Source organism: Ceratotherium simum, chromosome 10 (assembly GCF_057802395.1).
Source record: "Ceratotherium simum simum isolate JZ-2026a chromosome 10, ASM5780239v1, whole genome shotgun sequence".
In the NCBI taxonomy this organism is placed as follows: domain Eukaryota; kingdom Metazoa; phylum Chordata; class Mammalia; order Perissodactyla; family Rhinocerotidae; genus Ceratotherium; species Ceratotherium simum.
Window position 1 is genome coordinate 62,944,960 of NC_141909.1, and position 12,486 is coordinate 62,957,445.

Consider the following 12,486-nt stretch of genomic DNA (forward strand, 5'->3'; position numbering starts at 1 on the left):
CCAAGCTCTGCTGGGCCTGCCATGACTGGACAGTGGACAGGTAGCTTCCCTGAGTGCCCACTGTGGTGAAGTGGTATCCCTCCAACACGGGTAGCTGTGTGTGTGTGTAGTGTGGAGTTATATATAAGTGTACACGACCAGAGAAAATATAATTGCATACGATCAGAGAATATGAGATAAAGTCTTGAATCTTCAACATGGCTATCAAGACTATGTGATATGGCCCCAGCCATCCCTGGACACCCCTGAACCCCAGCCCCGGTCACACCACTCTCACAGTATTCTGTGCTTCTCCTTATCAGGACTTTGCACTTCTACTTACTTAAATAATCATTATTACTAATATCTCATGTTTAGTCTTCCCTGATAAATTATAAGCTCCATAATGGTAGAAATTCTTTTTATTCACCTCTACATCCCCAGGGCCTGATACATATAGGCATTCAGTAAATATTTTTTAAGTGATTGAGAAATCTCACCTCCGTTTCTTATAAACACATGCTTATTTTCTGTGAGTTTCATCATTGTCAATGGCTCCCTTGTCCTCACTGCTTCTCACTGTGACCTGTTGTGTGCTTTATTTGACAAGACTCCTGAATGGTTGGACAGTGATTCCTGCCAAAAGTGTAATCAGCCTTTCTTTTGGAACTTCAAGCAAATGTGGGACAGTAAGAAGATTGGCCTAAGACAGGTGGGTGGTATGGCTGCTTCATCAAAATGTAATAGTGTGGAAATAACTTCACCCTGTGATCTGAGAAGTAGCGGGAGTTGTGGTGGGGTAAATTATCAGGGAGTCGCTTTGTGACTGCACGTTAATTTATTCTCTTTATCTACTGTAGTTCATTCCTACTGGATTCGGTTTTGTAGTGACTTGTTCCCAGTAAGTAGTTAAGGGACATGATATTAAAATTCTAGTGGCTTCTATTGAAATATACCTTAAAATTAGAGGGGTCATGCTTAGCTCATGCTGATACCAAACCATGAAATTATAGAAGTGCTATTTATTTCTTCTTAATAATTTTACTTTGCCTTCTTCCATCTTTTAGTTATTTAGATCTACTTATAATACAGCATTTTCTATCTAATTCCATGGTTGGGTTTGGTCCTCCCCAAGGAAATCAAATATTAGTCACCTAGCTTGAACGTGGCCAAAGTGTAGACAATGGATTCAATCAGGTTTCCTCCTTGTTCTTATAATCTCTGGAGATGGCACTTCCTCAGTACACCCAGCTTTAAGATAACGTGACCACTGGGTGGTTCCTGTAGAGTTGATACTGATGATAATTGGAAAGGTCCAAGAATGGGGAAAAGGAGGCAGTGGAGAGGTGGCACAGTCAGATGTGTTTCCCACCAGTCCTCATTGTGAATAAAGAGTGCCAAAGAGAACACACCTGGTGTGTCCTTCAGTTTTCTGGGGCACCCTTGTTTAGCATCCCCACCTGAATGCTGTTGATCACACTTGAGCCTGCCTGGAGAGGCTGAGGCGCAGGAGCCGTGGCAAGTGTCTGTTTTCTCTCCCTCCAGCACCATTGCCGCAAGTGCGGGAAGGCTGTCTGCGGCAAGTGCAGCTCCAAGCGCTCCTCCATCCCTCTGATGGGCTTTGAGTTTGAAGTGAGAGTCTGTGACAGCTGCCACGAGGCCATCACAGATGAAGAGTAAGTTCCAGCAGTCTGCAGAATTGTCAAGGTTAAGGAGAGAATGTGATCTGAGAGCTGCACCCAGCGCTACCGACATGACTAAGAGTGCCCTAGTTCCTGCCGGTTTAGAATACAGACCATGACAAGTGGGCAGAGCCCTCTTCTCTGGTGAGATAGGAGAAGAGGAAGGACACGCAAAGAATGCATCTTTGTGCTCTTCTCAATCCCAGGGGCGTGTGCATTGCAAATAGATGTTCTTCGAGCGGACCCTTCTGTCTGCTCATTTCCTTGAGTTGCCCGGCAGTGCAGGAACCCAGGGTTCCTTTTCTAGCCCAAGCTGGTATCTTACTACAGGAGCCGAGTCAGCCCACAGGCTGCAAAGGTTTCATTTTCCAGGAAGAGCTAAGCCACTTCACCTAAGAAGCAAATAGTGCCAGTTGCCCAGCTACTCAGTCTTGCTGGTCGGTGTTGCCCAATCACCCAGACCTTAGGTTACTGCGCCTCAGTGTGCTTGCAGGGGTGGGACAAATCGGTGGTGTTTCTTTAATGTCGGCTCATTGAAAACTGCCCCAGGTGTGAACAGAATGCTCTGCAACAAGTTTCCCTTTTAGTGACTTACAGCAGGATCTCCAAGGAGACTTGTCTGCCCAATCCTCCCTCCCCCTCCTCCCCCCAGCACCTTGGATATAGTAAAATCATTTTAAGTACTAGATGGGTGTCTTAAAAGCTGCATGTAAATAGAAACATATTTAAAATGCACCAGAGGAGGTCAGCATTTAAAGGAAGTTCTTGGAAAATTAATACACCAAAGCATTCTCTTACAGATAACCCTAATTTATGTGTTTTTTCATTCTTGTTTATTCATATCAAAAAAAGTTAAGATGCCCTTGCATAAGTAAGCATTTATGTTCATTGATTATTTTCCACTCATTGTATGTGATGAAATTAATAAGAGAGTTATCATTAAATTAGAGAGCTGCAGGAGACTTTGGGGATATCTAGTTTAATTCTTAATTTTATAAAGACAGACCCAGAGAGTCTAAATGACTACAAATTAAACCCAAATCTTTAATTCTAAATATTTTACAGTGATCATTTTTAGTATACCAAAGATCTCTTCTCCAGATTTAACTATAGATAAAAAGAAGAAAACAGCCGCTTCAGAGAGTCCACTGCAGAGGAATAGGAACTCCTGAAACATGATTAGAGAACAGCTGCCTCCTTCCCCATGTCCCTGTCCCCCTTCCCATGTCCCTGGTTCTTCTGCCTCTTCTCCGTGGAAGCGTTTGCATTGCCTCTAGAGCACCCCGGCAGCTGACAAGCCTTCTTACTAAAAAAAATGCATAGATTAAAAAATATAAAACAAATAACAATGTTTATATATTGTTTTACTTGTTAAAGTATTAGAATACTACAGAGGGCCGGCTCCGTGGCTTAGCGGTTAAGTGCGCGCGCTCTGATGCTGGCGGCCCAGGTTCGGATCCCGGGAGCGCCCCGAGGCACCACTTCTCCGTCCAACGCGAGGCCGAGTCCCACGTACAGCAACTAGAAGGATGTGAACCTATGACATACAACTATCTACTGGGGCTTTGGGGGGAAAAACTGAATAAATAAAATCTTTAAAAAAAAAAAAAAAAAAAAAAAAAAGAATACTACAGAAAAACTAAGCCTGCAGTTATACCAGTGAAAAGAGGAAAAAGAATGGATAGCCCTTCCATTAGAACGATAGTAGTATCTTAGGCATTTTAACAAGGATGCTTTTTTTTTTTTTCAATTAAATAGGCAAAGGTAGACTATTTTACCGGCAAGTCTGAGATTAAACTTGGCAAAGGCACTGCGGGTTTTTTTAGATTTGTCAAAAGTACAGGTAGAGATTTTCGGATTCTATCAGAGCAGCAATTTCTCCAGAAGGACTTTTGGAAATTTCATCATCAGCTTCCCATTTTGGAGAATATAAGAATCCTTTTACCTTTTTTAAAAAATCAGAACAGGTCACCAGGGAATAAAGGTAGCTCTAAGGAGTATTTCTAACAGTGAAGCAGTTTTAGCCATTTGGCTAAAAATTAGAGCTTCATGTCACCTTAGATCTCCTTCATTCATATGTCACGACTTTTCACTCTTGAAAACTTTCTTTGCTCCTTCCAGACGTGCGCCCACAGCTACCTTCCATGACAGTAAACATAACATTGTGCATGTGCATTTTGATGCAACCAGAGGGTGGTTACTGACTTCTGGAACTGACAAGGTTATTAAGGTAGGACGCCATCTTATTTTAGAAGCTTTCCGTCTTTGGCCCTATGTAAATATACAGGACCACCAAGGCTATGTGAGGTCTGCTCAGAAGGTTACCCTTGGCAGTAAGCGTTTTTGAGAACCCATTACATGCAAGGCCCCACACCAGGCACTGGCTGTACACACCAAAATAAGACATGGCTCTTGCCTGCAAGGAATGGCTAGTCTACTGGGGACATACTCTTAAAAAGACAGTTAATAATAAGTGACATGTTCAGCGGCCAAGAGAGTAATACAGACCAGAATTACTCTACGAGTTCGGTAGCGGGTGATGGTGCTGCTGGAGATGGCTTCATGAAGGAGGTGGGATTTGAGCTGAGCATTGAATGAAAGGCAGGACTTGAATAAGCCAACAAGTAATAAACAAGATCTTTTCCCAGTGAGATCAATTAATCCAGAAGCATTCCTCCATGGCCTCTCTGAGGACTGTGGTAGGCCAAATGGATTCAGTGCCACAGCAGAGGCCCAGGACAGAGGGGGCCACACCTGCGTTATTCCCTGAGAAACCCAGAGGCACAGGCTCACCCAGCATACTGAGCTCTACTTCCCGGGCCGGTGCTGGTCCATTGTTGGAGGCAGCAGCAGGATGAGGTGGTTAAAATAACCCCCTTTGGAAGCTCCCAGGCCTCTGTGACTTTGAGCAAGTTTAAAGTAAACTCTGGGAGCCTCAGTTCCTTTACTTTTGAAAATGAGACATCTTGTAGAACTATTTGGAAGATTAAATAAGATAGGGAAAGGACACGGCACATCACTAGTACCCATTTGGTGCCTAATACTTGTTAGTTCCCTTCCCCCTTAAATGAATCTAATCTGCCTTTATTCTCCATTTGCTGGATTAAAATTCCCAGGTGCCATTGTCATGTTTTTGAGATTTATCTTGAACTTTTTGATGGAAAAATTCTATTTTATGGATTTAGAAATCATCTTAGTATTTAGTTGCCTGCTAAATTAAAAAGTTCTCTTGAATTTAGTTATAAGAATTGTTTATCCTCAACATCATTTAATTTTAGTTCATCATGTATCTTCTTTTTCTTTTCACAGTTGTGGGATATGACCCCAGTAGTGTCTTGATGACACTGCCAGGCATCAGAAAGAGAGTATTTACTTAAGAAGCGGTTGTTCTAATCCCAATCATTACTGGAGCTGTAAAGCAGATGTGGGAGAAGAGAGAAACTAGAACCAGGCTGAGTTTGCATACTTCCCGCACACACAGTGGTGAGCTAGCGAGTGAACATTGGCAAGGGGACTCTTTCCACTTGTTCATACAATATAAAAGAAGATATTTTTTTAACAAATGGTTTATACAGTCTGGCTGTGCTACATTGTTTTGAGTATACTGAAAACTCTTTGTGGGGTGTTTAATTTTTATATTTCTCAACACTTCATTTTACTTGTTGCTTTGTGTGTGGGAGAAATGAGGAAAGTATCTGTTCAGGGTATTTGGGGTCATTATAAAGTAGTTTCCATGTTTTCTTCACTTTGGTACATATTATGTGGTCAGCATCTTTTTCTTCTCTTCTCTGTTTGTCTACCCCCACCTTCATCTGCTGCTTACCAGAGTGTATGTATTTACACTGTTTATTTGCAGTTTCTGCTTTCATAGAAATCCTCTTCACTTGAGAGATTTGGAAAACCATAGATTTACCAACTGACTGCTTGAATCAATCACCTGATCCATTTGTAATATCTAACTCATTCATGTTCTTATTGAGTAGAAGCAACCTTGTGTTTCTGCCTCAGTTTCGTTTTTCCCACGTTAAAAAATGTGAGAAAGCTGCTGCCAACCATTGTCATCACAGAAGTAGATTATTGTAACTCAGAGCTTCAGCTATCAGTGCCTGGATCATTTCTAATTCCGTTGGAGCCTTCTGAGTCTTATGTTTTAGTTTTGTTGACACAGCTCTCCCTCGCTCAGAATATTAAAAAAACAAAACAAAACCCTATGTTCTTCAAAAACAAATGTGTTTAGGATGTGTTTTTCCATGTGACGTCACCTCTGAACTTGAACGTGTTCATCACTGCGAGATTGTATCCTGCTCTATTCCTCACCATCTGTATCTTCTTCCCCTTTAAAAACTAGATATTTAAAGATTTTTATCTTAATGTATTTTATCAGAACACTTGGCACAGTTTCATATTAAATCGTGTGATCTGAGACATAAAAGGTACTGAATCCTGCAGCTCATGCTGTGATCCTGTTGGGAATGTAAAAAAAGGGCTTTAGAAAATGAACCTGAAGAACCTGAATTTTAAGGGAATTCAATCAAACTTGATACAGGGAAATATTCTTGTCTGTAGTGACTCAACTTGGGATATTGAAGTCCTTTTTAAAAATCTTATTTTCACCTATAAAAATAGAAAAATTAGCAGCAGGCATGTGCTATGCACCTGCCCCATTCTAAGCACTTTACATCTTCCACCTCATTCAGCCCTTACCTGTTGGGAGCATTGGGGGATCTCTGAGTCTCTTGGGGATCGCCAGGTTAAATAAAGCCTTGCAGATCAACAGGCCAATTACTTGCCCTTCCCTATCCAAGCCCTACCTCCTCAGTGTCTTGTTCACTTCTGATTTGACAATTTTTGGTGGTAATATTTGAAATCCGCCCTATTTTTTTCTCTCTTCCTGGAAAGCAGTTGTTTTCCCTCGTGATCATTAATTACTTTTCTTTCTAACCGGGAGAAGTACTACCAACCACACCCCTAACACTGACCACGTATGCTTCCTGGGGATGGGGCTTCCCAGAGATTGTTCTGCTGCTGCAGCTCTGGGAAGCAGGACCAGTGGGTGTGCCCTGTGCAGCCACGGTACACGACAGCCATCACCCGAGACTTCAGACCAGATCAGCCCGTGTAACCAGACTCTAAGGTTGTGTGTGTGCGCACACGTGTGGAAGCAATTACCACTTGTCACTTCACTGCCCCTTCCACACTACCCTTGCTTGCCGTCAGTCAAAGCTACTACAACTAATCTGAGTCTGTTCTGCATGATTGCTCTGTGAGAGAGCATTAAAAAGGGAATTAAATTTAAAATATTCAAATATCTATATTGTAGTTTACTACTAGAACCTGGAGCCACTTAGTGAGTTGTACCTAGTAGAGAGCTCTGTGTTGGAAATGAGTAATAGAAACGAATCGCTCTGTTTTCCCTTCCTGAACTTTGGAGCGGCCTGTACACAGAGAGGGGAACACAGTGTTACGGAGTCGGTAGATCAGGCACCCAGCAGCCTGACATGGGTCTGAGTTGGGTCTAGATGAGCTCAGACCCCATCAGGGAAGTTGACTGTCCCCGTTGGATCACATGTGTACACCACAGTCGCTCTGGTCTGGGACCCTGCACGTCACTCCAGCCGTCTCCCTCCCAGCACGGCTCCCAGCCCACAGAGGCACTTAGAGGTTGAAACCACTTGACACCTCACTGGTGATGGGAGTCATGATCAAAAAACCACAGATATGTCGAGGTATCCATGGCGCTGCCCTTTTCTTTCTCCTCCTCTGTGGGGGTGCTTGAATTTGGTGAGAACCGCTTGGCAAACCAACTGTGTTTGTAATACTGTGAATTCTTGAGTTTTACATTGAGTGTCTCCAGCATTTTTGTAACTCACAGAGACATATGTGCTGATGTTGGAATTGCACTTTACATAAATTTTTGCTCTATTACTTCAACATGCAGCAGCTCTGGCAAGTAATGCCTAACATGGCAATGTTGGGAAAGTGGAAAAACTGCACATATCATGCACATGGTTATTCTTTATTTGGTAGGATAAGACCAATCACATGCTCTCAGTTTCTCCAAAGAAATGATGTTGCTAGAACTTTTAACTGCCTGGGTATGTCTCCACAGTAGCCAGTGTGGTTTTAGATAAACTACTTGGAATCATGTGTCTTTTTATATGTGGTCAATCAACCATAATGTATTTCTCATTTGATTGTTTGAATTATTCAAAGAATCTTAAAATCACAAAACTGGAAGGGATCTTCAGAGATCTAGAACATTCCAAGCACAAAACACACTTTAGTCATACCAGGCAGTTAGATATAGCTGAGGTGTAAACAAGAGAATCTAAAAGAAGAATTTTCAAGGAACAATTGTTTTTGAACATTAGCTGGTAATGGCATGAGTGGGAGGAGTGACTTCCAGCGCCTTGAGACAGGGAGCTCTCAGGAACCAGGTTTGCTCCTCTTATCATAAGCGAATTTGACACTTCTTTTGGCCCCAGCCCTATGGTTATGAGTGGGTGGGTACTCCACAATGAGGCAATTATTGCAGGTCTTCAGCATAAACTCACTCATATAGTCTTCCCCAGAGACCATCCCAGTGGCAACAAATAAGTGGAAATCCAGGGACACTGAATGCACCTTACCCTGTTGTCTGAAGGCTGGCCTGGAGCGAGTCCCTGTGCCTACAGCACTTGCCCTTCTTGGGAACATCACTTGTTCATGTTTTGAGATCCATTTTTTTAAAGTATAATTTATTTTTGCTTAACAATCAACTGATTTAAACAATCAGTTTTGACTTTTAAGCAAAGGGATAGCTCTAAAACTCTGTATCAAAGTTACTGGACATAAGTATTCATTAAATGAGATTCCTTTGGTTTGCCTTTTCATAGTAGTTTAATTGTATGTAAGTGACCTTGTTCACTAAGATTTATATTTTAAAGTGAAAGCAATCATTTTGCCAAAACATTCTTCTTTTTCTCTCCTTTAAAATAATGTTAAATTTTTCCTGATATGAAAGTGAATATCCAGTGACTCAATTGGAAAAAACAGAAATTAAGTCCATTTTGAACACTGAGTTATCTAGATGATCCTTCAGATTCTAGTCCAGTTCAGCCATTTGTTGAGTGCCCACCATATGCCAGGCTTTGAACTAGGCCCTGGGAGGACGAGGTCCATTCCCTGGTATGGGCAGAAGCCACACGGAGGAGTAGAAGATCATTTCAGTACGATGTGGTAAATTCAGTGATAGAGGTGTGTGTGGGGTCCTGCCCCAGGAGCTGCACAGGATGCCTCTACGCCCAGGTGGGGCTGGAGGGACTTCACAGAGGAAAGGACTTCTGAGCTGAGGTGGAGTGAGTCGGGTAAGGAAATGATTTTCCAGGTTGCAGAAACAGCGTAAACAAAGGCCCAAGATCTGGCATCAGCCTGGTGCTCGGGGACCACAAGTGGTCTGGAGTTGCCAGAGGATATCAAGTGCTCAGCTGCAGTCCTGGAGCCTGAGCTCGTCACTATGAGAGGCAGATGCTCATGACAACAGAGAGGGAGGCAGCACACAGTTTGCCATGAGGGGTTTCCTCAGAGGCTCATTAGTTTGAGAGTCAGGTTTTCCCACAGCTAAGGCTAGAATCAGTTTCTTTTTCTTTGGAAATACCTGGAACTGTTATCTTAAAATGATCCATAGTAACTAACCTTTGAACTTTCTGGGGGCACAGCCCCTCACTGGAGGCCGTGAGGTGGAGCTGGAGACCACTGCATGCACGGACTTGGCCTGGAAGAACTTACATAATAATTCCATAATTACACAGGTGAGCCGGGCTTAAGACCTTGACCTATGGCAGGAGGAGATTGTTCTGGACAACTGTGGCATTATACTAATACGCAGCATCAACCTTTTGGCACATAAGCAGGCAGCTGCTGCCCTCCATTTCTCTCTCGGCTTTAAATCGTTCTTGCCGGTAATGGGTCATCTCAGTACAAAGTGGTCACTGTGATAAATCCTCATCGCAGTGGCGCTCACCAAGTGGAAGCGAACGTTTTTCTCAATTCAGTGTCAGTAAAAAGGGCTCAGGCAGCCACTGCCTCAGAGACCTGGCTCTGCCAAGGCAGGGGCAGCCCAGCACCCCCCTCAGGGCTTGGACTTTCTAGTTCTTGCTATTCCCTCCGTTTGCCTTTGTCTTTGACTACCAAGTATCATATGTGGATAACTTAATTCAGGAACATCCATGTTCATTTTTAAACTTTAGCTCAACTTTACAACCAAGAAGTATATACATACCAGCCCTCAGGGTTTTTAGTTTGTATTTTTGCCTTGAAACATTACCATTTTCCACCGAGAGGCCTAACACACGAAAGCAGTGTCTAAAAATTAGATCTGTCCAAAATTGGAACGGGATTCCTCCTCTGTTTCCCATGCCAGGCAACTTTTGAACAGACAATAGATAGCCCCTTGTCCGAGATGTGGAAAGGAGGTGAAAGCCTTGAGTAAGGGTTGAATTCAGTGATCATTCTTAAGATCCCTTCCAATCCTGCAATCCTATGATTCCATGAATGTTGTTTATTATCGGACTGGCCTAAACCATTACCAGTGAGCAACCTGCATGTGGCTGACTTACTCAGATAAATGAGAACATACCGCAATGCCTTTGTCGTCTGTCATATCTAGTAAATTGCTTTCTGTGTTTTTCCATCTAAAGCCTAGCAGGTTTGAAAAGATGGTGAAGGTGGAAGTTCATCATGGTACCATCTCTTTAAAAATAGATACCTCAAAATGTTCACCTTTGTGAGTCAAAAAGTATATCTGACTTTCTTGGGAGAGAAAGTATCAGAGAACTGCACATTGGTTTAAAGGTTAGATTTAGAATTTAACCTTGATCTTTATGATTCTTTCCTCCTTTTTTCCCCTTGGTTCTCTGGGAAGCACAAGAGGGTGAACTATTACAAAAAAAGTGAAAATGGTTTGAAAAAAAGTATTTCACTTATATATACTTTTTCCCCCCGTTTAAATGGATGTCAGCCTTATGTCAGTAGCATATGCCCATATGAAGGATGGACCAAGACACTTGTGTCACTGGTAACCATTGTACTCTTGTATATTTATGTTTTATGGCATTTGCTTTGCTTTTTAAATGACTTCTTTTCAATGTACTGTCATTTTGCAAAAGAAACTCTTTATATGAAAAGTACAAAAACTGTTATTAACTGGACAACAGGGAGGGTGCTAGCCCCACGTTCGTGCCTGCCTACCACTATATCCATAACCAGGGACGTGGACTCTTCCATTCTGCACGCCATCAGTCTGTGGCCACATCGGAGCCTGGCTGCAGCAGGCATGCTACTTCATGGATATCTTTTTCTTTCTTTTTGAAATGAGGAGATTCCCCAAGGGGTCAGGCTGAGACTGTAATAAGCCCGAAGCTGGAACAGATTTCTCAAATGTGGTTCTAGCTGAACTCTTCTGGCATTGCCATGCTCTCTGCCACTACAGTCCACCAACCAGACCCAGTGGTCTGGACACTGACTTCCTGAATGTGATTAGGTGGGGTTGAGCAAGAACTTCCCACAATGTTAAACTGTCTATATCCGGTTCTACATTCAAATGCTGCTGAATGTTGTGAATGTTTTTAAACTGCTCACTCTCCCACTGTGCTTCCCCCTAACTGAAAACATATGTAGCCATTACCAATGTAAAGACTCCCAATGCAAAGTTCCCTCCATGGTTTAAAATAAATCTCTGTGGAAACCTGCAACTGTGGTCCCATCGTTGTTGTCGAGCTGTAACATGTGAGCACATGCGCCCCAACAGCCCTGCTTTGGTGTTAACCGTGGGAGGGGAGGTAAGTCTCTCGGCCACTCCTGCACCTGGCTGTCTAGACCCCAAGGAAAGCCACAGTCTGGAGACAAAGGTGAGCCACCATTCACCGCAGACTCGAAGCACAGCAGATGGGCTGTGGCCTTCTGGTCCTTTTTATTTTCTTTATCTTTCACAACTGTCTGCTTTAACTGTGGTTATTAAATTTCCCAAGTGAGGAGAAAGAGGACTTCAGGGCAAATACAGCCAGGAAAAGCCTCTCTAAAAACCCAGGAGGCCCATTTTATGGATAAGAAAATAAGCGGGAAGAAATCAGCAGCCTGCACAATGTGGAACAGCCAGTGAGCGGGGTGGTGGGTTGCCCTTCACCTTGAGGCCCCTATCCCTGGTGGCCCCCCTCCCTCACAGCCCACCTGTGCCAGCCTCACCGACACCCAGCACCCCAGAGTCCCCTGCTTTCCTCGTTGAGAGAAGGAGAGAGGCAGTCAAGTGGAGCCAGTGCTCACTGACCTTCCAGGCACGTGCACCCAGAAAAACCCCTTCTTTGGGGCTCCTTGGCTGGAAGCCCGGCTCTGAGCCCCTCTGAGGAACCGCAACGTGTGACTGACCGAGCTGTGTGCACCTGGGTTTTCCTCCGCTGTGGGTGACGAGTTAGGTTTATTTCACCTTGAACACCAAGAATGCACGAAGATATATTCTAAATCTGTTCGTTGACTTTGTTACAACTTTCCCTAGAGTCACTAGGAGGTAAAATGGTGTAACTTAAAAGTTTTTTAAACTGTAGCACCAGAATGCCAGGTGCATTATTGAAGCCACTCTTAAGCAAATGTAAACTAGGCCTCATGTCATTTGTTTATGTCAATATGCACTGTCCCTTGGTTATGCTTTGCTCCCGGGGACATGGCAGAGGCAGTGTACAGCCCGCTCTCAGCGACAGAGATGCACGGCGCTGTCGGCACAATCATCCCTCCTCCCACCACTGCTTCCCTCAAACTGACCATGTGCGGTAATCTTAAACACAGACTTTTTAAG

The 12,486-nt window shown here is 43.4% G+C and overlaps 1 protein-coding gene across 2 annotated transcripts in view; it reads left to right on the top strand.

The window, feature by feature from the left end:
- Positions 1–11,392, top strand: part of WDFY2 (WD repeat and FYVE domain containing 2) — a 191,492-nt gene extending 180,100 nt beyond the window's left edge. The window contains exons 9-12 of one of the 2 annotated variants that reach the window (XM_004433681.3): positions 590–691; positions 1,525–1,655; positions 3,783–3,891; positions 4,971–11,392. In XM_004433681.3, coding sequence (XP_004433738.1) covers positions 590–691; positions 1,525–1,655; positions 3,783–3,891; positions 4,971–5,000 — 372 coding nt within the window. In that variant the 3' untranslated portion in view covers positions 5,001–11,392. Of the gene's footprint in view, positions 1–589; positions 692–1,524; positions 1,656–2,762; positions 3,012–3,782; positions 3,892–4,970 lie in introns of those variants that run through there. The other variant, XM_087436098.1, reaches the window with a different exon arrangement.
- The last annotated feature ends 1,094 nt before the right edge of the window (positions 11,393–12,486 follow it).